The 25,567-nt window shown below is 41.2% G+C and overlaps 1 protein-coding gene across 7 annotated transcripts in view; it reads right to left on the bottom strand.

The window, feature by feature from the left end:
* Positions 1 to 25,560, bottom strand: part of exd3 (exonuclease 3'-5' domain containing 3) — a 62,603-nt gene extending 37,043 nt beyond the window's left edge. For 3 of the 7 annotated variants that reach the window (XM_058056363.1, XM_058056362.1, XM_058056360.1), the window contains exons 1-18: positions 25,329 to 25,558; positions 24,715 to 24,777; positions 22,610 to 22,674; positions 20,178 to 20,723; positions 20,032 to 20,085; positions 19,818 to 19,960; positions 19,642 to 19,748; positions 19,498 to 19,571; positions 18,226 to 18,264; positions 17,982 to 18,145; positions 15,125 to 15,272; positions 14,853 to 15,051; positions 14,678 to 14,787; positions 13,790 to 13,949; positions 13,474 to 13,652; positions 12,830 to 13,069; positions 10,337 to 10,390; positions 10,102 to 10,233 (exon numbers count right to left, since the gene is read on the bottom strand). In XM_058056363.1, the coding sequence (XP_057912346.1) occupies positions 10,102 to 10,233; positions 10,337 to 10,390; positions 12,830 to 13,069; positions 13,474 to 13,652; positions 13,790 to 13,949; positions 14,678 to 14,787; positions 14,853 to 15,051; positions 15,125 to 15,272; positions 17,982 to 18,145; positions 18,226 to 18,264; positions 19,498 to 19,571; positions 19,642 to 19,748; positions 19,818 to 19,960; positions 20,032 to 20,085; positions 20,178 to 20,723; positions 22,610 to 22,674; positions 24,715 to 24,742 (2,442 nt within the window). In that variant the 5' untranslated portion in view covers positions 24,743 to 24,777; positions 25,329 to 25,558. Of the gene's footprint in view, positions 1 to 10,101; positions 10,234 to 10,336; positions 10,391 to 12,829; positions 13,070 to 13,473; positions 13,653 to 13,789; positions 13,950 to 14,677; positions 14,788 to 14,852; positions 15,052 to 15,124; positions 15,273 to 17,981; positions 18,146 to 18,225; positions 18,265 to 19,497; positions 19,572 to 19,641; positions 19,749 to 19,817; positions 19,961 to 20,031; positions 20,086 to 20,177; positions 20,724 to 22,609; positions 22,675 to 24,714; positions 24,778 to 25,328 lie in introns of all 7 variants that reach the window. The other 4 variants (XR_009120160.1, XM_058056364.1, XM_058056361.1 and 1 more) reach the window with 3 other exon arrangements.
* Between the last annotated feature and the right edge of the window lie 7 nt (positions 25,561 to 25,567).

Raw genomic sequence — 25,567 nt, 5'->3', positions numbered from 1 at the left:
TTATACTCTTTTTATTTACAACATATTGCGCAACTGCAGAGTCTTGAGACACATGCTAACTCGCAAACTAGAGAGCTAGCGACCTAAACGGTAGCCTTCATGTTATTTCCTTTAAACTTAAATAGCCAAAAACTTACCACTTCCACACGGATAGGGAGGATAACTATTAACAGTTATTTAACCTTTAACATGAACATTAATCAAACGTAATAATTTTTTCTGGGTACATGATACCATACAGCATCCATATCAAACTTGCGCGGGCCACACTAAAATTAAACTTTCATATCAAGGCGGGGGCCTCAAACTACTGTCCTGCGGGCCACATTTGGCCCGCGGGCCGCATGTTTGAGACCCCTGGTGTAGGGTGTTATTGGCAGGTGAGGCTGTGCAAAAGGGACTTTTGAGGGCATCACCAAGTTTGTGTGGGAAAACAAGGGCGATTACGCACTACTTCCTTGTATTGCTGTTTAAAGGAAAAGCTTTCTCGCCTTCCTTCTCACCTCTCCAACTCTCCTCCCTTTTTGGTGCCTTCCATCACATCCTGCCTCGTCTTTCTCGTCTCCATCATTATCTCCCAGCGGTATCCCACCGCCCACTCTTCATATTCCGTCTGGCATCCTTCCCTCCAGCTCACCTTGTCACTGCCATGCATTTTCTCTCCCTTCCCTCAACCCTCTCTGATTCTCTCAGGCTCACTGACAGGACGCAGCTTGGCTCTTAGACAATGGAACACATCAAAACCCACCGCCAGCCTCACCAACTTCACGGGCGTGCACGCACACGCACACACACACACACACACACACACACACACACATGCATGCAGAACAAGACAAACAGGACATTCCAGCTGCCGGCTGCACCGGATTCCTCGGCTCCTCGGCTGAGCTGAAACGGAGTGTGAGACGCTCTCAGAAGGAGTGGGAGTGGAGGAGTGCAGCGGTCGCAAGAAGGCCATGCAGGAGGAGATGGGGAGGTGTTGGGGAGGGGCAGGGTGCTTGTAATAAAAAGGTAGTCTCAGGTACTCTCAGGAGTGGTGAGTGGTGCAATGAGCCATGGTCACATGGAAATAATGGATATCCATTTAATCCGTTCCGGGGTCAAACTGCTGTCATCATAGAGTAAAATCTCTATGAACTGTTCTTCTTGGCCAAAAAAGCAAAACACACTTATGGAGTTCCTCCTTAGGTCAGGTCTATTCATGTAAGATCTCCCAGGAGGAGGAGTGGTCTGCTGTTTTTAAGACCACTCATCAAAAATATATTGTATGACTACAATGCACTGCATTGCCAGTGGTTAGCGCGCAGGCCACACATAAGAGACCCGAGTTCGATTCCACCCATGCATGTGTGGGTTTTCCCCAGGTACTCCGGTTTCCTCCCACATTCCAAAAACATGCTAGGTTAATTGGCCACTCCAAATTGTCCATAGGTATGAATGTGAGTGTGAATGGTTGTTTGTCTATATGTGCCCTGTGATTGGCTGGCCACCAGTCCAGGGTGTACCCCACCTCTCGCCCAAAGACGGCTGGGATAGGCTCCAGCACCCCCGCGACCCTCGTGAGGATAAGTGGTAGAAAACGAATGAATGAATGAATAATCAATGCGCTGCTGCTTTTGAAGGACCTAACGTAAAATACCAAAGATCCTCCATATGACAGGAGACTACTGCTATACTGCAAAATGCTAGTCAAAAATCCTGTCAATGGCAGAAGCGCGTTGCTGTTTTTGAAAATCTGCAAGAATGCTAATCAACAATCTGGTCTATCACAGGAAAAGTACTGTTTTTAAGGATGTACTCTATAATACTATAATAGGTGGGCACAGCTGTTTTTGAGCACCTAATGTAAAAAAGTGAGTCAAAGAGCTGCTATATCACAGAAAAGGTTTTAAGAGCTCTACTGCAAAAACACCCAACAAAAATCTTACATATGACAACAACGGTCTGGCGCTTTTAAAGATCCTACAGCAAAACCACTCGTAAAAAAATACTAGTCAAAGATTGTCATAATGACGGAAGCACTTTGCTGTTTTTAAAAACCGAATGCAAAAACTAGTCCAAAAGGGTGAGCTGCTCTTTTTAAGGAGCTTCTGCAAAAATATTATTACTACTATTATCTATTCTATATTACAGGAGGGCTGTGCTGCTTTTGAGTACCTACCATAACAACGCTGGAGCGCACTCTACTGCAGAAATGCTAGTCAAAGATCCTCTATTAAGTGCGGTTCGGTACGGTTGTTTTGAGTTTTTTCTGTCCAAATTGTGCTTTTAGGAGCATTCAAACATGGAGGTCCTACTCCTCCTCTGAGCTGAATGATTCTGTGAATGAATTTGCATATAAACAAATCCATTTTAAATCAATCATAAGAAACATAGCGGATGTGGCAGTACTGTATAGTACTGTATACTGTACATGTATATATATATGTATACATATATACATGTACATATAGAGCGACAATATGTAAAATGCTTTAAAATCTCTCACGCCGTATGAGTGAGTGTAACAGGAGACATGAAGCCCTCGCCGCACACAGTGGGAAATATTTGGGATGGTTTCCCTCGGAATGTTTTGGCGTGCCTATGGAATGCCCCCCCCCCCCTTCCCTCTTTTAACCGTCTCTCCCTCCCCCTTTCTCGCTGCTGCTCCCTGTCATCTCTTGAAGGGCTCGAGAGTGGGAAAGTGTGGAAACGTGAGTAGACATAGACGCTCGAGTTGTCCAATTTGGAGTTGAACTGATACAACTCCACCCTCAGTTGGTCATAGAAGCATAGAAGGGCAGCAGTGATGAGAAAGATTAAAATGTGTGATGACAACCAACTATTAAAAGTGAATTTTTAATGATAAGCTAACAGTGGGAGCCTGTGTGTGAGGACCAAACGTGAGAAAGTCTACCATCCCATCACTTCTTTGCTCCACTTTGGAGAGAAGTTCCGGGTTATGTTCATGCTTCACTGTTTAACTAATACAGAAATGGCGTCACCATTTATTTAGAACCTACGAGGTTGCCAAGGAGGAAGAAGAAATGAAAAAAAAGAGCATTCCCTAATGACAGTACCCTAAGGAATACACTAGATATGCTAATTTTTGGATGCAATCAAGGCACCAAAAATAAAATCCAATATGAAATATGTGCAGATGTCACAGGAGTCCTTGTGTGAGTACTCCCGTTTTCTTATATGACAATATTTTCCGGAGAAATAAACACAATCAACTGAAATAAAACACTTGTTTCATTAAAACAAAGAAAAAAATGAAAAAGTTTGCCACAAAAAAAAACGTCACATAAAGCAATGCCATGTAGTAGTGACACCATTTTAAAATGTGAAACATGAAAATATAACCTGAAAAATGGCCACATGAAACTACAGTACTTACTGACAAACTGATGAAAAACTAATGAGTAGTGGTTAGGGTTTGGTCCTCATTAATTACTGTCATTTTGTGTTGCCCCAGTATATTTATAGTGTATATTCCCTAAGTCAATTCACCATGTATCAAAAACACACTCATTTTTTGCTAACGTATTAACGTTTGTGTTCCGTTGTAAATATTCCCAGCAGTACCAATAAAGTGCCACAAAAAATTCCTTGCAATGGTGCACTGAGAAAAATTGTTTGAGATCATGATTGCATATTTGTGGTGGTCTGGGGGGGGGGGGGGGGGGGGGGGGGGGGGTGCCGGGATATGACAAATGTGAAAAAGGGTGAGTAACAGTAAAACATGTTGAAACCTTTCACATTCCTCCTGGTTGTCAGCCCACAGCGCTTTTGCACATCAAAGCACGGACAAGTCTTATTATTCTCAACAAACAGCCTCCTCTTCCTCCAAGGCATCAACAACTTCTCACTTCCACCCAATCATCATAATAATAATAATAATTATCCAAATAAGGTGTGCTATTTTAGTCCCTCTTAATTCTCACCCACTTTCACTGACGTCTGTCGCTTTTCTCTTTTGCTTTTTCCTCTTGTTGCCATCACCTCTGTTCTCACCCCCGCCCCCCCTCCTTCCTCTCGCTAACCCCACCATAGGTCTGACCCCTCCCTCTCGTGGTGTGACGGTTCCTGTTGCTCTTGTTTTCACTTCCCCAGTAGTCTGGTGCGTGGGAACCGGCGTTGCTGCAGCGCTGTCTATGACTGAGACCCAGTTCCTGTGTGTGTGTGTATAAAAGGTGCTGAGGTGTGTGTGTGTGTGTCAGTGCCAGGAAGTGTTTGTGAGTTTGGGATTTTGCGTGCATTTGCATCTCACGCTATACAGTGTGATAATGCGTATGTTTGGTTGGGTTAGCGTCTATCTCCCCGCCGATCTGTGCAATCTCAACATGTCTATAAAAGGTCAGCATGGGACATCGGATGGCACACAGCATTTCAACGGAAGTTTATGTGTGTGTGTGTTTGTGTGTGTATTCGTTCACATGTGGCCCCATGGCGGTTCGGGTAGGATATAGCCGATTAATGGGAGCGTAATGAAGTGTAAAGAACTCCACCCAAGGACCAAACCCATGGCGAGAACGGCACAGACATTATATTTAAGGACAAAGGACTGCGTTGCATAACGTCATCGTACTGGAAATGATCTTGTGTAACAGTGCGTGGTTGTTATAGTATTGAAAGCAGTCTTGAAAATGACGTGGAACAATTCTAGCTTGTCGATTATCAAAGCATGCAAGAGTGAACCTCCACCCTAAGAATATAAGACCTGAAATATTTGGAGCATAAATGGAGCATTTAGTGTACACTATGCAGACTCAATGATGGGGAACTGTACAGCAAGAAGTAACACAACAGGTGGTTGACAATGTTGACGTTTGGCTAAGGGTACTGGTGTCAGGTACCGTCACCAGCGTAATTAACACGTTAGAAATTGTCGACACAACCATGAGGTAGCTTTAATGCTGTCAGCAAACATACAGTAGCTAGAAGAATATCACACATTCCCTGCAGAAACAGAACAGTTTCTACACAGCACACAACTTCCAGGTGGCTGCCATATCATAAATGTCTGTAGAAAGGGGTTAATGACAGCCTCATGTTAAATCAACAACAAACTGCACATGGATGCGTTGTCACTCGGTATCAAAAAATGCCGCCGGCAGGGGAAAAGACAATATCTGGCAATAGGATGTCAAAAGTATGTGAGTACTTTACACTTAAAAGGTAACGATTGGGTGATCTGTGACCTGTGTAAAATGGAGATGGTGTACCATAAAAGCACTACTGCGATGCACCAGCACCCGGGAGCTGATGTGTGGAGGAGAAGACACCGTACGTTTTCAGCTTTTTTTCTTTCCCTGTTTGCAATGATTAACTACGTCATTTGTCCAAACCATACCACGTAACTTGTACTCCAGCACACTGTCGCACACACACACACACACATGGAGTGAGAGTGGTGGTGGAAAGCAAGAGGGAAGATAAAGTGCTCTTGCAGGAACACACACAATGTGTTATTTCTTTTTATTTATTTTATGTTTGTATTTTGATTCAGATTGAGTTTTTGCACAATAGCTTTATTTATTGAAAGAAAAGTTTAATTTATTATTTTTGTTATTATAGGATTCCATTGTGAACTTTATTATTGTTTATACAATTCGTTTTTGAACATTGAAAATATATTGGAAAGAAGGAATTAGTATTTTATTCATTTAGATACATTAGCATTAATTGCTATATAGGTCAAATTATGGGGAGATAATCGAATTAAAATCAAATCAAATCGGATTTAAAAATGAATCGTTAGATTAATTGATGCCTCGAAAAACTATTTTCTAGATTTCAAAAATAATCTTTTAACCCAGCCCTAACGTGCACCCAACATACATAATTAGTGCGGCCAATCAAATCCAATTTAAAAATGAATCATTAGATTAATCGATGCATAAAAAAAATATTTTCTAGATTAATCGATTACAAAAATAATCTTTTAACCCAGCCCTAACGTGCACCCAACATACATAATTAGTGCGGCCAATCAATTGAATTTAAAAATGAATCGTTGGATTAATCGATGCATTAAAAAATATTTTCTAGATTAATCGATTACAAAAATAATTGTTTAACCCAGCCCTAACGTGCACCCAACATACATAATTAGTGCGGCCAATCAAATTGTTAGATTGTTAGATTAATCGATGCATCAAAAAACCATTTTCTAGATTAATCGATTTCAAAATTATCGTTTAACCAAGCCTTAACGTGCACCCAAAATACGTAATGAGTGCGGCCAACGCACTTTCAGATATTTTGTACATCTTCCATGCATGTTGACAACTTACTCATTCGTCACCACAACTACGTTTTCCACAACCAACAACAACAACAACAAAAAGCAGTGATTTCAGAAACACCAAAAATGTCCGACCGAGACGTTATGTCAACAACTTGTCTATGTCAACCCACTCACCAAGGACAGTAACAACCTGGAATCCATCACCGCCACGAACAAAATGCAGTCACAATTCCATACAAAAACTCAAGAACAAATATGGAGGAACAGCATGTCATGCTGTATGCCTCAAAATCACAAGTAAATGTGTGTAATGTGATTTCGGTTACGCTGACAACCGCTAACGTCCACATCAGTCAGCAATCTGGCGGGCGTCGGCCTAAGCAGCTTCCACTATAGAAATAATGGAATGCTGTCATGCACATAAAAACACAGAGCTTTTAGTACTATTATTGTGTTGAAAATAATGCTATGCTACTATGCTTAGGATCAATACAAAACAACACCTATTTAGTTATTTGTATGATGTGAACATTTGACCCACAAAGTGCCCATGCAAAATAATGCAAGTTTAAAGGTGAAAGGTCACATTATGAGAGGGTCAGATGTGTTTTCCACCCTTCATGAGCTGACCATATTGAACGTTATTGTCCTTTATGTGAATGATGCATATAACTATGTTGCTGTAACACACACACACACTCACACAAGGCCCTTCTACTCCCCTCGCTACCCTCATGGGATCTCCATGGTGGACACACATTCCTCCAAAATCTGTGGTGGCCTACTGATGCACACAGAGGAACGTTAACCCTTTCCCTGCAAGTTTTTTAAACTTGCTTGCTCCTTCCACGTGACATTCAAAACAGCGTACATAACAGAGAAAGCCACAGAAACAAAAGGCGTGGGAGAAAAAAAATGAAGCCATCCGAGGCTTTTCACATCAGATAACGAGGGAGTCGACTATGCCTGGGTGGGCTGCGATGACAGCCCCAAGGGATGCTTGCTCCCTCTCTGTTAAACTTTGTTTCACAATCTTATTTACTATCCCCAAATGAGATTGAACCCTCCAACTACATCACATTTTACAGAGAAACTGAAGGATGCGGAGGGCAACTTTGACACATGCAGTACATTCACGATGCTAAAAGCGAGCTAGTATACAGGTAGGTCAAAACAGTACGTGCTAAAACACCTGAAAAAACATCTTAGTTTAGTCTTACAGCTGACAAAGCGAATTAGTGTCTTTTCTACTGTCGATTTTCCAGACTATTGGTCACATTTGTTCACCCCATACCAGGCTAAATATCAAAATATACAGTATAAGTACAATTAAACATGTTTTTAAATGTTAATCATACTGACTGACATGAGCCAAGGAGCCTACATTACCGTGGACAGGTGCAAGAGTGTGCTCTAGCCTTGTGGCAACAACTGTGATGCAGTATGAGATCGGGATCTCGGTGAACTTCTTTACCGATAACTTGCTTATTGGACTGGCTGGCGTGTTCTGTTAATTTAGTCCTGGGGTGTCCAAAGCGGAGCTGCTGCTTTTTTATTAAAAACTAAAGTAAATAACTAAAACTAAAAGTAAATAAACAGAAAAAAATTAAAACAATCTGCAATATTAAAGTCAAAATATTAAGAGAAAAATTTGTAATTTGACAAGAAAAAGTCGTAATTTTATGAGAATAAAATAATACATAATTTCAGGAGTAGCGTAAAGTTTAAATATTAAAGAAAGTTAAATAAAGTTTTTTTAAGTTGTAATATTCTGGAAAACAAACTAAACAACAATTAGAATTGTAATTCTTGGAAAATTAATTTACGAGAAAAATTCCCAATATTAAAATAAAATTTACAAATATATTATTTAAGAAATGTGAATACTTAGATTATGAAAAAACAGCAAAAAAAGCAAAGACCAAAGTTGATACTAACACCGTATTTTCCGGACTATAAGTTGCACTTTTTTTTATAGGTTGGCTGTTACTGCGACTTATACTCCAGAGCGACTTATAAATGAAAAAACTGTTTATGTTACATAAACACTGGACACCATTACTGTTCATGTTTATTTTTCGTGTAGCATAATAACCATTGTGTTAGCATATCTTACACCTATTCAGCCTGTTCTCTATTCTTTTATTGTTAGATATTGCCTTCCAAGATGATGTAATGTCTGTTTTGGTCAAGTAGTTTGGAAAATAAATTACCTGCAAAAATGCGACTTATACTCCAGTGCAACTTATGTATGTTTTTTTTCTACCTAATTATGCATTTTTGGCCTTGTGCAACTTATATACTCTAGAGAAGGGGGCGGGCCACGAGTTTGAGGCCCCCTACCTTGATACCAAAGTTTAATGTTGAAATGACAGCTTAAAGCTGTGTGCACACCGGACACAATTAACATGATTTTGCCCCGCCCTGTTTTGCTTTGGATTAGCAATGAAGCTAAAGGCTTATGACGCTGGGTACAAATAAATGCAGGAAATGATTTGGAATAAAACTAAAAATACACGTCCGGATAAAGCATCTCATCAAACATGTTGTTAAAGTTACGACGCTGCTCCCAGATGGAACTGAGTACGATGCTAACTTGCTAATTGGGTAAAATTATTAAGTTTCATTAATGTTCATGTTAAAGGTTAAATAACTGTTAATACTGTACATTTGAATCTGAAAAAATAATTTCTCTACCAACTGTATGTGGTTTCTTACGTTTTTCTTATTTGCTGTTTTATTATTATTTTACTTATTTATTACTGATTGATTGATTTATTGTCTTTATTCTTAATTTGTTTATTTTTTTAATCTTATTTTGTGTATAGAAAAATAAAAATTAAGATATTTGAGAACAGTGGAAAGTTTTATCAGACATTTTGGTGTGGAAAACCGGAACCAAAGTACTGAAAAAGTGTAGGATATAGCAGAAGCAAAAGCATTGAAGATAGTTTTTTTATTGATTTTTTTTTCCAGTTTTTAATAAATGCGTTTTGTTTTTGTTTTTTTTAAACCTGATGCAGCCCGGCTTCACCCAGAACCTAGCTCCGGTGGCCCCCAGGTAAATTGAGTTTGAGACCCCTGCTCTAGAGCGACTTATAGTCCAGAAAATAGGGTAATGTGCTTTTTCACCTATATCGCAAAATTATATTCTTGATATATAAATAACGTCTTACGTCTATAACAATGTCTCTTACAAAATATCAACGTGGCAAAGTTGCATCACTATGTGGCCCTCGCAGGAAAATATTTGTCCACCCCCGATTTAGCCTTTTCAGCCTCCCGGGTATGATGTTGATGTTACTGTGTATCTGAATAACTATTCATGTGTTATAACTTAGCAGACACCTATCCAGCCTGGTGTGACGTATGCTATTTAGAATGTGCCAAACAGGCAAATAAAAAAGAGCTTTGGACACCTCTGATGTTGTGTTCTTTACGTCTTTAAATAAGCTGTGGAAGGCTAAATGGTTTTATATGTATCATTTGGCTTCCCTGTGGTTTTAATATATCAAAGGGACTTCCTTTCCACCAATAAATACTTTAGCAGGACACCATTTGGCCCCTGCTTATTTTTGCTGCCAGTGTGTCAGAGCAGGCATCCCCATTACCTCCAAGACAGGGGGGGGGTGGTCCTGGTAGGTCTACATTCCGGGGGTGTGCCACAACACAACCAAGTGGTCTATCTTGCAGACCAGAACACCCAAGTTTGGGAGCAGCAGCCACCCGCAGTTCAGACACAATAAATCAACAACAACCGTACTCGGTTCCCACACTTTTGACACGTCGCCACCGTATAAAATGACTGGTGAGATAATTACACCACGTTACGCACGTTCAAAAACCGAATGAAGCCTTCTTCCTACCTGGCAGCGACTGAATATATCATCAGGCGTAGGCTGCACATTGAAGTGTCTGAGCACTCGTACAGCCTGGTCCCTGGCCTTCTCCGAGCAGTTCAGGGACAGACAGCGGCCCTCGCCCACCTGGGACCGCAACTAGCCGGGCAGACGGAGAAGAGAGTGTAAGGATATAGTTATTTTTATAGTCATACAGACAAGTATAACATAGCACGTTCTCTCTAGCGTGACTCAGACTTACAGTCTGGAACGGAAGTCCGCATGTGAGGATGACACGGCCTTCGGCTTGTGCTAACTGGAGAAAAGAGTCAGTCATCAGCATAATGGATGTACGTACTACAGCGGGTACGCAAAGATTTAGACTCTGTTCAATTTTTCACTCTTTGTTTCTTTGCAGCCAAAGTCATCTTCTTCCATTTAAAGGGGAACTGCACTTTTTGGGGAATTTTTCCCATCATTCACAATCCTTATGTGAAACATGAACGCATATGTCTTTCCCTTTTCTGTGTAATCTAACCTGAGAAAATGAGTTAATTTGAGCTACCTTACAATGTTGCCATTGGGATACATTGGGATACACCTAAAAACCTCTCTACCAATGTTGCATGGTTTGATACCCATGTTGTGATCATGCATTAACACATAAACTGAGTAATAATAATAATAATCTTTAAATCTGTTTTTAATGTCTAACTTTTTATATCTGACTGCTGTGCCCCCCGCTTTTTCTCACGTTTTAACTGTGTATTAACCAATGAATGATGTATTTTGGTGTGTATTCTATTCTGTTTACTTGCTTTATTCAACTCCATTCTTCTGTAAAGTGTCTTTGAGTATTTTGAAAAGCGCTATACAAATAAAATGTATTATTATTATTATTAATAGTTGCAGTATTATGATTTAAAACACTACCCAAATGTCTTTTCTCTGCGCATTATTTTATACAAATATTTATGCTAGTTCTGTCAGCGGCGGGGACAGCAAACGTACGATCTCCTTGGGATGGCTGTGTCTTCCAGCACAAGACATGTGCTCCAGTCCTCAGGTAAAAAAAATACTTACGGCAAACCAGCATCTTGTTGAGTCTTTGTAGAAAAATTGAGAGCTAAATCCACTCTTCCGTCTGTGAATTATGTTGAGACTAGCGGTTAGCGAGGTGCCATATTAGTTAGTTACTATCAATGCACAGAGCAAAGAAGTTTCGGTGAGCAAAATACTGCAACTATTCCATGTTATCATCAGTGTATGTGTTAATGCATGATCGCAGCATGGGTATCAAACCATGCAACGTTGGTACAGAGGTTTTTTTTTTTTTTTTACAGGGTTTCATAGTCGAAAATGGTGTATCCCAAAGACTGAAATTACCTTGTTTTCTTGTTTTACTATGCACAGAAAAGGAAAAGAAACATGTTCATGTTTCACATAAGGATTGTGAATGATGTTCCCCTTTAAGGATCGTGGAGGAACCTTGAGTGCTGCAGACATTCTTTTGGAACCTTGACCAGAAGCAAGTCCAAACAGTTTCATTCAACATGACCGGACTCCAATGATGGAGTAGAATCATCTCAAGGAGGATGGAAGAACTAGACAACACCCTGCACAGCAAAGGGTCTGAATACTTAAGACCATGGCATATTTCCCTTATTCTTTTTTAATACATTTGAAATAAATGACCTTGAATGACTTTAGCAAATGGTTGCAATGAAAGAGTGAAAAATGTAAGGGGGTCCGACTACTTTCCGTACTCACTGTAAAATAATACTGTAAGTACAGTCGCTCCCAAAAGCCAGTACACCCACCACATTTCAAGGATTTTTAATGCAGAATAATACTTAAAAACAGGGGTGTCCAAACTTCTACCCTCAAGGGCCACATAATGAAAAAACAAAGGACAAACAGGGGGCCACTTTGATATTTTACGTTTTGGTAACACCCCGTGGAGATAGATATGCTAAAAGCTTTGTGGTAAAGCAGATTATTCTCTTTCTCCTAAATTACACTTTTGCAAAATTTTCCATTATTTTTCATATTTCAACATTTACATTTTCTTGTAATGTTATGACTTTAATATATTTTGTTGCCAACATTTTTAACATAATTTTCCAAAAGATTGAACTTTATTTTATTTGACTTTAGAAAATGATGTCATATTTCAACTTTCATTTTTATCATGTTATTTGGATTTTTTTTTATTTTACTGCTCTGACTCTGACTTTATTTTTTTTTATTACAACTTTTTTCCTGTAATATTATGATTTTATTTACTGTATTATAAAATTACTGCTGCTTTTTCATATTTTTTTGCAGTTCTTTAAAAAAAATAAAAATAAAATTAAAAAAGGTTTAATTGTATTCATGTACAAGTGCGTCAACCCTACATGACACAGCACACATGCACATTTATATGTTTGTGTCACGTCCCCACTGCAGTTTTTGTGATCGGCTTTAAAAGACTTTATTGGCAGACAGTACGTCGTTTTACTTGGCTTTTACTTTTGGTGGCTGATGGAGTTTTTTCTTGAATTATGGCTAACCTGTGTGCATATCTTCAACGAACATCCAAGTGGGAAAGTTGCATCATTGTCACGTCGTGGTCCTTGCTGGATAATGTATGGACAGCCCTGATTTAGGTAATATTATAGCATTGAGATGTCAAAAACAAAAAAGATAAGAGCTTCCAGTTTGGGTGCGTACTGTACTGTATTGTACTGTATATATATTTAGACGGCTGTACCTTTGCAGCCTCCCTGTGATCATCGTTATTCTCCAACATGACCACGTCCACTCCAAGGCAGCGTAAGTACCTCCCAAGGCCTTGCAGCATGTTGTCGCACACCACCCGCAACTGCTGGGGGTGCAGAGGTGGGGGGCGTGGGGGAGAAGGGGGGCAATCTTCAGGGGGCTTCGTGCCACACAGGAGGCCTTTCTCAGTGTCTGAGCAAGGGGGACTGACCCATTGAGCCCCCTGACATTCCTAAATGGACAGAGACAATAATGCCATACTTAAGTGAGCCCCACAGGGGAGATTTTCTTTTCACTTGCAGAAGAGAGCCCGGGAGGTCATTGCACAGGGTGAGCTATACAGCCTCACCCCCGGCGCTGCTAAAGTGTCTTGGTCAAACATGCATTGTTCCCACCCGCAGCCTTGATGCCCCAACCCCGGATTCTTCACTTTGGGAGCTTTTGCATTTTGTGTCCGAGAAGCACGGGCACATTATTTATTACCTGCGCCAAGGAGCTCCAGATTCATTTCATTTTGGCCAGAATCCACACACGGCAATAAGTGATGCAGACAGCCACAACCTGTCAGGTTTCTTCTAATAATAGATGATTGGAAACATACAGTATATAGAAACAAATCAGAAAGGAAGCTCGGACCTCTTCGCCGCTGGGTTGCATCTGCTGCTTGTACTTTTTATTCTTCTGTTTCGCTTCGCCGTTCTTCATTCCCTCCGGCTGGCTCGCGGAGACGCTGCGCAGATCCTCCGGCAGCCCAAAGTCGGCGGGGTTACGCGAGAGAACAGAGTAGACGTCAAGCAAACAGTAGGCATCCGTCACTAGGGGGCGACAGAGAGAGGATTTGCCTTCAATTGTAATTCCCAGCGGTTATTTAGGGAGTAAGATGATGATCAGTGATAATCTGGCAGGAGATCAGCATGTTGTGTGTGTGTGTGCATGTTATTGTGTGACTCACCTGCATATCTGATTTGGCTGACACGCAGCGGCCGCTTCTCCCAGTTGGACATCTGCTCGGTCTTGTCCAGGGGTTTTCCCAGGACCTGGAGCACCAGAAGACTGAGGCCTTTCCTCTGCAGAGTCCTCTCCCAATGGCAATTGGCCTTCCCATGCTGGATCTGAATAAAGCATAAAGCAAACAACAACTGCATATTATATTTATTCAAAAACATGTTTTCAGTAGGGATGCTCCCTTATGGAAAAAAATATATTGCAGTATATTGGCAAATATAATGCAATGTATTAGGAAATATATTGCCATATATGGGATCTTATGTTTATATTTTCCAATATATTGCAATATATGCATAGATCATATATGTGTATATATTGATACATATAAAAAATATCTTGCGATCAACACCAAAAAAGGACTATTTTTACATATATAAAATTGCATATAATTTGGGATATATAAACTCATATATTATATATTTGGATTTAATATATTTCAATATATTGAAAGCGGCAATCATTTGTATATTCTGCAATATATTGCCATATATTACATGAATATATAATATATTGTATAATATATGTACAAAAATATATTATTCCATGTATTTATAATATATAATGTATTGGAAAATATAATGGAAAAAGAATATATTATAATATAATACAATATATTTAAAGTAATATATTGATAAATATATTTTCTTTTCGTAAGGGCTGGGCAATATTATCGCAATATTGGCATAAAAATGTGATATCGGTTAATATGGGGGTCAGTTTTTCTGCCAGTAATAATAGTAGCCCATGATAGATAATCTGCTCCAACAGCGGCAAGATGGCGTGCTCAGTACAGTTTAATGCTTTCAAAATATAAATATTCCTCCGCAGTTACCTTCAGGTGTATATTAAGTAGGTCGAGCATGCCCTCCATTTTCAGTGGCTCGTCTACAAACTGGGGCCAGGTCGACCTGAGACACTTGAGATCTCCCGCCATGCCGTAACCTGAAGAAGACGCCACAGACGGCTCAGAAGCTGCAGAGACGATCTGAAATGTTTTGCCAGCTTACCCAGCTTGAGGACGTTTCGGGCGGAGAAAAAACTCCTGATGAAGCTGATGGTGTCCGGATGCTGACAGAAGCCCTGGGCGCACAGATCTAACAGGAACACCGTGTCAAACGTAGCCAGCTGTATGAGGGCAACATGCTGGGTGACGACACAGCCAAAGTTGGCCTGCCACTCCATGTCCACCCCGACAACAGCACCCTCCTGGGGAAAAAAACCCAAACACTCAACACAAACATTTATTTACATGATTATCCCTTTTCTTTCAGCGCTTTACCCTGAGGAGAGCGTTGCGGCAACCTTGAAGCGCTTCCAGCGTGTCCACGTGTTGGACCTTGTCTTTGGTAATCGGCACCTGGTAGAACATCTGACAGTGATCCTCAGACTGGGTCCACTCTTCGCTTTGGGCAGAATGGCTGGCATGTCTAAGATGACGTGAAAGCATGAGGTGTCTTTCAGAGTCTTCATACGAATTCAAAAAAGGCAGACTTTATTGGCTTGCGGCACATTTAACAAAGGGGAAAAAAGCAAAAAGGTGAGGAAAAAGTTGAAATGTAAATATTAATAACACAAATAATAATCATAATAATAACCCAGGCCGCACGGTGACCGAGTGGTAGGCCACACACTCAGGAGATCGGGTGAAGACTCGGGTTCAAGTTTGCATGTTCTCCCTGTGCGTGCAAGGGTTTTCTTCCTGGTTCCCTCCCCCATTCCAAAAACATGCTAGGTTAATTAGCCACTCCAAATTGTCCATAGGTATGAATGTGAGTGTGAATGGTTGTTTGTCTATATGTGTCCTGTGATTGGCTGGCCACCAGTCCAGGGTGTACCCCGCCTCTCGCCTGAAGTCAGCTAGGATAGGCTCCAGCATTCCCCCACCCTAGTGAAGATAAGCGGCATAGAAAATGGATGGATGTATAATAATAACCAAATCTGTTGAAAACCACATCATGACAGTGCTGTAGGTTGGAAATCCTTCCACAAGCAAATGTGGAGGGAATGACTAGTTTTGGTATTAATTTCGGTTATGTCGACAGCCAAGAAAAATTATCCAGAAAATAAGGGAAAAGAAAAAAATAATAATTCCGGTCTTGTACCCAAAAGGAAAGGTTGACAGGTCCGGTTGATGTAAGTCAGCAACATACAGCATACAGTCATCCCTCCTTTATTGCAGTTAATTGGTTCCAGACTCATTCATTCATTTTCTACCGCTTATCCTGACGAGGGTTGCGGGGGGTGCTGGAGCCTATCCCAGCTGTATTCGGGCGAGAGGCGGGGTACACCCTGGACTGGTGGCCAGCCAATCACAGGGCACATATAGACAAACAACCATTCACATTCACATTCATACCTATGGACGATTTGGAGTTGCTAATTAACCTAGCATGTTTTTGGAATGTGGGGGGAAGCCGAAGTACCCGGAGAAAACCAACGCATGCACAGGGAGAACATGCAAACTCCACACAGAGATGGCCGAGGGTGGGATTGAACTCAGGTCTCCTAGCTGTGAGGTCTGGTTCCAGACTCATCCGTGATATGTGAATTAATGTGAAATAAGAATCACTCTTTAATAAATAGAATATTTCCATAGTCCGAGCATATAAAACCTAAACAAGGTTTTTTTGTATTAGAGCCCTGTAGACACGTGTAACACCCCTATGATCGCCTTTACACTCATAGCTAATATAGTAGACATGATGAGCGATAAGACAAAACTCACATTAGCATTGGGAAAGTTCCTTGTTGCAACGCAAACGTAATGTGGGGCAATGGCATGTCTATCGTCCATCCTCACCATGACTATCTTTGTTTACACCACATCTCATGTGCAGGTAACGAGATCTCTACAGTCTCCACTTTAAGCATAGCAAGCTACCAAGCTCACTCGTTAGCCTCCAATGTTTTTTATTCTGAGCTTAAGGGTTTGAAACTGAGTTACAAAGTCATAGACCCAATCTGGAGCTACCGACTGCACCATGTGAGCATACAAAAATGAAAAACCGATGCCAAAATAACACCCATATATTCTTGCCGCAAGGCATGCTGGGTAGCTTGCAGTACTCTTTCTCCCAACATTTTGCCGTCTTTGTCATATTTCTGCTGGGTTGCACAATATGTTCATTAGGTCATCAGGTCGGCATTTGTGTTGACATGCTTGGCCGGCGGCATCTAGCTAGCTTGGAGCTACAAGTAGCTATGACGTTCATGGGAGACATCAATCATCAATAAGTGTCACTTAATCATCTTGCTCTCTAGATATCATTATAATACTTATGGCTCGTCTTCAAAACACTCATTGTGTGTCCAAGTTGTGCAACAGCAGCACGTAGTGTGTACATCTTTAGACCGTGACGCTATCACAGGGGTCGCCAACAGGTAGCTCGGAAGTTAGCAGTGGCTCACCAGTCGATGTTGAGTAGGTCACCAAAGAATATCAGCTTCCCCTCTCTGTATTTTTATACTAAGTGTGCTATTCCAACATGACGCCTGTATTTAATGACATATGAGCACTAAGCGGGGATGTGCTTTGTAAATAAAGTACAATTTAAATGTTGCCAGTGTTCTCATTAACTTTGCCATTACATTTTTGCACAGTTTTGCAATGTTCTCAGTCGTTCTGCTCATTGTTGGAAAAGGTTAAATAAGTCATTAAAAAATTTGTCATTTAAAAAAAATTTCAAATGCGTACAACATGGTGGTAGGCTGCCGTCTCATGCAGCCCACCACCACAGCTTCAAAAAAGTTCATGTTGTTGCACCTGTACTACCCAGCATGCCATGTGGGCATCTGGAAATAAGTTGTTCATTAATGTGATGTGTTTTATGGGTTGTGTTTTCATTGTGTTGCACTGTGAGCAAGTATGTAATTCTGCTTGATAGTACCTATACGCCCCCGCCCCTCCATTTTTTAACCTAGTGTGGCCCTAGAGTCAAAACGCCTGCCTTAGCATATATCTGTTGGATTGGATTTAGTCCTTTAGAAAATAACAATATGACAGAGTCCCACACGTTCTTTGACCCCCCCCCAACTAGAGGTGTGACCAACAGTCACTTAAGAGAAAGCTGTTGTGAGAGAACGCAAACGTGTGTGCAGGCCACGAGTTGCATCACAGACATTTTTAGCCGACTCACAGCAGTTGGGGCCCTAAACTCTCCTGGGCCTCCCACACCCCAAAGGGGAGCCTGTGCTTGGGGATGCTGTATTTCAGGGACCACTGGGCCGATTTTTCAAGTCCATGCTTCACCAACATCTCCACCAGCTGGATCTGGAGCTCTGGGTCGTCCGCCACTACGGCCTGGATGATTATGACGCAAATGAAAATGGAGCAACATGTTTAATTAATTTTTCCACAAAATAAAGAAGTTGTGCACTTACCTCCACGTGGTCGGCCCAATTCTCATCGCTCATGCTGTTCTATAAAAAGGAAAACAGGTATGATTTGTAAATGCTACATCCAAAATCAACACTACAATGTGTCATTTGGAATATATTATATTATCAATGAATGTGAGTGTGAATGGTTGTTTGTCTATATGTGCCCTGTGATTGGCTGGCGACCAGTCCAGGGTGTACCCCGCCTCTCGTCCGAAGACAGCTGGGATAGGCTCCAGCACCCCCCGTGATCCTCGTGAGGAAAAGCGGTAGAAAATGACTGAATGAATGAATGAATTATATATTTTCATGTCAGTTTAGATTGCTATCTGGTATGGAAACCACTTCCTACTCTAATCTGTTCCAGGGTCAAACTGCTGCTCTTATAAAACCTTATTAAATGTGCAGGCAGTGTTTATAAGTAACATTGTTTACAAGCAATAGTGAGGTCCAAAAATATCGCCATAAAAATGACGACATCGGCATGCGAGTGAGACCTCTTCAAACTGACGTCCTTTGGCAGAGCAACAAGCTCAGTATGGCCGATGTCTGGATTTCTTTACGTAATACGTAATGGGGATAAAGCACTGCTTATGTGAGGGGAGAGTAAGACCTTTTCTTTCAATGCTTCTTATCTAATATCACACCTCGGGAAGAATGACACACACGGCAAGGTCAAAATCAGTGTATGGGATATCGAGCATGTCCAATTAGCAACAATGTCTATTTATTATGCCTTAAAACATGCTAGGTTAATTGGCCACTCCAAATTGTCCATAGGTATGAATGTGAGTGTGAATGGTTGTTTGTCTATATGTGCCCTGTGATTGGCTGGCCACCAGTCCAGGGTGTACCCCGCCTCTCGCCCAAAGACAGCTGGGATAAGCTCCAGCACCCCCGCGACCCTCGTGAGGAAAAAGCGGTAGAAAAGGAATGAATGAATATTCATGTATTATAAGTCATTCATCCAGGTCATCGTACATTCAGGGCATTCAATCGATCGCAACTGGACTGTTAGGGTTGTCTTAAAAGTCGTTTCTCATCTTCATCAGTTGATGTTGAAAGACGAGGTGGGACATGCACTAGCCATATGAGGTAGGACAGCACTAGTCTGCCTGCTCGGGTGAGAGAGAAACGTCTACTAAGATTCCAGTTGCCATTGCTTAAATGCTCTGAGAATAGGCAACCATACTTAGTGTTGACATTAACCAATCCAGTCCTCCTTTGGATATGATGAGGCATGGAAGGCTTGCCAGGCCAAAGAAAAAGCCTTACCTCCACAAACCTCTTGTACATGAGGAATCGAAGTGTGTCCTGCCTCCTCTTGTGCAGGGCATTGGGACACAGCCCTGCCATGGACATGACAGATATCACCTATTGCCTTCATGATCATGATAAAGCTACACAATTACGACGCACCCTGATCGATGTTAAATTTCTCCGCAAGTCGCAAGATGTGCTTCTTCAGCATTTTGGGCTGGATCTGACTCAGGCAGCGCTTGGACATGGAAAGCTGGGGAAAGCGCCTGAGGAAGCACGCCAGGCGTCCGTTAAGGGAACGGGTCTGGGATGACTCCCCAAAAGACGTTCCTTACTTCGTGATCATGTCTTCCACAGAGAAGCAGGGGTGACACCAGGAGTCAAGCAGGGCCACAAGCTGCCGTTCAAGATGATCGTGCCCCGCGACGTAGTTCTCCGCCAGGGCCAGCTTGTCCTGAACGATAAGCGGGACGCATACCTGGACGGGCAAGATTTTGGACACTTTGAAGTTAGGTGTGGACATTTTCCGAAGCACGACTCGCTCCTCACCTCCTCCAGATTCAGCTCATTGTGCAAGTTCAGCTTTGCGCCCAGCACCGCCGCCTGGAGGACACAATGACATGCGGGCGTGCGACAGTGTGAATACAACTGCTGATGTGCAGACCACACTAAGGGAATGGAGACATGGCACTCGCCTCTTTGTAGCATTTCAGCGAAAGCAGCCTCATGACGTGCAGCCGCAGGGTGGCGGGCTGCAGGGTGGTCAGCTGGTAGGTATTTATGAGACCCTCCACAAAGCTGGTCTGGGTGTCAGTGAGAAGATGAAGAGCCCGATGCTGGAGGGCTGTTGCTTGCTGCTTTGGAAGTGAACTCAGGGTAACCTGTGGTGCAGGAAAACAAATAGAAATGGGCTGCAAAAGAAATATAAACAAATGAAGAATAAATACATCAAATGTAAACAAAAAAAAAAGAAAGCGGGTTAATGTATTTTCCGGGGTATGGATATAAAGGGTAGACATTGTGAGTAGAGGACAGAGGTGCATGATGTGAAACGGCCTGCAGGTACTCTCTTGGACCTGAGGATGTTCCTTCAGCCAGCTCTGGAATTCCTTGAGGATGTGGGCCCCCAAGGTGTGGCTCCGCCCCTTCTGTTTGCCCGGACAGCTCTCCAGGATTGTTAGGAAGGCCTCCAGGGGATCATTTTGGAGGTCTGAAAACCCCTTCTGGGCTGCCAAATGTAGCTGTGGGGGGAAAAAACACAGATGGAAGGAAGGCGAGATGTGAGCTGAGATACGAGAGGGCAAATGTGAAGTGGAGGGGGCCGAGGGGGGGTCATTTGCATTTTGTAGGTCTCTCATTTAGACTGTGGAGCTATTGTTTTCAACATTTCAATATGAAATGTCAGCATACAGAGGACCCTCAACAAAGAAGTGAACCCATATGCAAGACAATCCTTAGGGCTTTATGAGATACTGCCATAGACGGGTACCGGTGATAGCAAAGAGAAAAAGTGTGGTAATAACTATAGAACTGCAAATAAGACTTATTATAATGTAGTGCAAAAAGTGGTCTCAGTTCCGGCTGCTGGAGCCTATCCCAGCTGTCTTCAGGCGAAAGGTGAGGTACACCCTGGACTGGTAGTCAGCCAATCACAGGGCACATATAGACAAACAACCATTCACACTCACATTCATACCTATGGACAATTTGGAGTCGCTAATTAACCTAGCATGTTTTTGGAATGTGGGAGGAAACCGGAGTACCCGGAGAAAACCCACGCATGCACGGGGAGAACATGCAAACTCCAAACAGAGATGGCCGAGGGTGGAATCGAACTCGAGTCTCCTAGCTATGTGGACTGCGCGCTAACCACTCGACCACTCAGTACAACAGTCAATAAAAAAGGAAAAGTACTGCAATGTGAAGAAGAATGTTAAAAAAAAAGTGTGTACCATTTTAAGCTAGCCTTGATTTACTTTAATTTGGGTTTTGTTTTTATATAATAATATTTAATATTATTATTATTATATTATTTATTATATTATTTTATATTATTTTATTTTTAGTTCAATTTACACACACACACACATATATATACATATACACATATATACACACACTTTAATTAGGGTTTTGTAAAAACATTTTTAGTTCAATTTACACACACACACATATATGTATATATATACACGTATGTATATACACATATATATATGTATATATACACATACATATATATTTATGTATATATATACACATATATACACATACATATATATATATACACATACATATATATATATATACACATATATACACATACATATATATATATATACACATACATATATATATATACACATATATACACATACATATATATACACATATATACACATACATATATATATACACACATATATACACATACATATATATATACACACATATATACACATACATATATATATACACATATAGTATACACATTAATATATACACACACATATACACATACAAATATATACACATATAGTATACACATACATACATATATATATATACATATATATACACATATACATATATATACACACACACACACACACACATATATATATATATATATATATACACATATACATATATATACACACACACACACACATATATATATATATATATATATATATATATATATATATATATACATATATACATACATATACACACACATATGTACTATATGCTTTCTAGTGACTTTCTAGCAATGATGGTCCAAGCAGACACACACACACCGCATACTGTAAGCCAAGGGGGACATACATATACGGGTCCCGACTTAAGAATGTAAACTTTGGCTTTAGAAACTTCCTTCAGGAGAAAATAATATCTGTGTGAGAATGTCTGGCTGCTGCCTCCTAATTTGCCCAGCAGATGTCATTCACTCAATATCCTCCTCACACACATCTCAAGTTCATTCAGTGCAAATTCCTTCCTTCCTACTGACAGCCACTCTGCTTTCCTCATTAGCACACACACTAGCTTCCTTTAGGTGCAACTTTTTCATCATCCCCCTATCGACTGCACCTTGGGTAAATACTTGACGTGCCAAGGCGACTCTCACCGTCTTCAGATCCAAGCAGCTCCACAGATGGAAGAGCTGCTCTCCCAGCACAGCCGGGTCGAGACCTATGTGGAAGCACACACACACACACACACGAGCTGGGGTTTCACTCTGACCCCTGACCCCTCTCAACCTGTCAGGGAGCCAAAACGAATGGGAGTCGGGTATATCGCCGGAGACACCAGATAGCTTTCCGAATGGGACTTAGCTGCAAACACGCTAATCTCAACTCAGTCACCGTGTCTTGCTTTTTGCAGTAACCGACATGGTAACACGATGCGGGTAACGTGATAGTCAAAAGGCGCTACGTGCTTTAACGGGCGTAGAAGAGCCGCCATAACGTGGGATTAACAGCTGAGGTAGTCGGGCTGTAGGGGGAACCTGCCATTCGCTCTGCATTCCATGGATTTGTACACGTCTATCTGTGCTTGCTGTCTCCGCCGCATCTCCTTTCCGACGCCGCACCACCGTACCTGCTGCACCCCCTTCCTCCTTCCCAGGGCTTGCTTTCCTGTTCTCCGCACCCTCCCCGGCAGCAGCGGCCCCTCTCGATTTTGTCTCGGATTTCCCCAGGAAAGGGCTACGCGTTCGTCATGATGGTGTTAAAAAAAATGCCTTCCTGGTGCACAGCCTGGGAAAGCAGGCCCAGCGAATATCCCCCCCCCCCCCCCCCCCCCAATGCTGCAGCATCTTGCATACCCCTTCAACCAGGGGTGTCCAAAGTGCAGGGCTCGGGTTATTTGCAGCACGGGCTATTTTTTTTTTTATTCACGGAACATTCTTAAAGTGTATTTAACAAGAAGACTAAAAAATAACAGCAAAAATTTTAATATTTGCACTAATTTTACAAGAATAAAGTCAAAATATTAAGCAAAAATGTAGTTAAAAAAATTAATATTACAAGAAAAAAATAATTGGGTTGAGCAAAAAGTTATAATGTTATGGGGATGAAGTCAAAATATTGTGGGAATTGTGAGAAGACAATTTACAAGCAGAAAGTTAAAATAGTAGCAGCAAAAAGGGGGAGAAAAGCAATTTTAAGAGAATAAAGTTAAACTATTAAGAGAAAAAAGTCATATTCTAAAGAGGAAAAAAAAGTCATAATTTTTACGAGAATAAACTTGTAATATGAGTAGGAAATAACGTGTTACTTTAACAGCATATTGAAATCCACAGTTGAAATCCATCCACTATGGTGGTGGGGGTATGCTGGAGCCTATCCCAGCTGACTTTGGCCAAGAGGCGGTGTACACCCTGAACTGGTATTGTTGAATTTTTTTTTTTTTTATGTTTTTTTTGTGAAGTTGTAATGTTAGTTTTATTTGTTGGAAAATTAGGACGGGGAAACATTACAATATTACGGAAATAAAGTCATGATAAAAGATTATTTAAAAAGGTCAAATATTGAAGTTGATACTAATGTAACGCTTCATCACCTATATAACAAACCGGTAACTTTTTCGCATAGCTACATGTGCTTAGAAATTATTAACTTCTTTTTACACGTGTACGACAATGAAGTATATTAACCTATTAGTCATGTACATAGTTTGGATAATTGGGAGCAAAATGACACACAAAACAATACAAGTCACACTTCCACAGCTATGAAATTCAGCGCACGGGCTGCTCTCGACCGCTTGGTTGCCAGGGAGCTGCCAAAATAAAGGCAACACAGAGATCAAGTGTCTAAAAGGAGGCATTCGGTGTCACTACAGCCACCAGAACAGCATCAGTGTGACTTGGCAGAGAGGGTCCGCCGAGTGGTTGAGCGGAGCCCCAACTGGAAAGATGCCATAGCATTCCTCAACAAGTACTTCTCTCCTCTGGCCTTTTGTGTTGGTCGTAGGTGCTGGGTGAACCTTTCAACAGGTGCCATTGCAACACGCTGAAGAGACGATTAAGAGCACTTGCAGACTGCAATGTTTGCATATGAATTACCCTCTTTGGTTTGGAGCCTGGAGAGTTTTTTTCATAGCCGTGTGGCCTCGTACATTCTAATCATATATACTTCAGGCTTTACAGTGACACAGGCACCACATTTACATACACGTCAATAGGATTAGATGTTAAAAAAAAACTATTCATCACAACGGGATACAAACCCTTTGCCTCTGGAGTTGTACAGCTCATTTTGGTCCACAGGATGGTGTTTGCTTGTTGTCATTCTATAGGAAATATTAAAACACAAATGTTTGGCTAGGATTCTCCATAACCAGTGCTCAAATACGGGATGACGTCGTGCTTACAACCATAGAGTCATATGCTAAGGTTGAGTGTGTGCAGCACTTTACAAAGACATGACTACGGTTAATTATGGGAGCCTCTTCCCCATTCTCCGTGCTGTTTTGGACCGCTCAAATTGGAAAGTAGGCGCCGCCATTTTACTTTATCCTCTATCGCCCCCTTATGGTCAAAAGGTGGAACCAGCCTTCACGCTGTGCTAGCAAACATTACAAATAACGAGATAAACTCAAACTGTGGCGACATTCGTTGTAGCGCCAATGTTGTATTAGTTCAACCATTAGTGTTTTAAAAGGTAAAAGTGACTAACATGGAGAGTCTACCTGTGAGCTGGTCCGACCCATTTTAGCTAGCTCACACCTAGTGCCAAATTAAAAAAAAAACTATTGGTTTGATGCTTGAACGCTAGGGCATAAATGTCAAACAAAACGAATGTGAATGTACTTTTTCGTTTTACTGACTTAAAATCACTCACCGTTAGCGTTTTCTCGCTGTTAGGTTGAGCTACTGCTACTTTTGGAGTCCAGTCGGAAGACATTTTATCACAATTTTGCCCTGGATTTTACCTTAAGGCAACAGATTATTTGGAAATTCCACCTGCATTCGTTGTTAAGACTATAGTCTCACTTAAAACCAATTACAACAATATAAACACAATAATATTAACAAGACTTTCATAATAACATACTTTTAATACACTACTATTACTATTAC

This window comes from Doryrhamphus excisus, chromosome 19 (assembly GCF_030265055.1).
Source record: "Doryrhamphus excisus isolate RoL2022-K1 chromosome 19, RoL_Dexc_1.0, whole genome shotgun sequence".
NCBI classification, from domain to species: Eukaryota; Metazoa; Chordata; class Actinopteri; order Syngnathiformes; family Syngnathidae; genus Doryrhamphus; species Doryrhamphus excisus.
The sequence above is the reverse complement of the archived record's forward strand: the minus strand, read 5'-3'. Positions and strand labels throughout refer to the sequence as shown.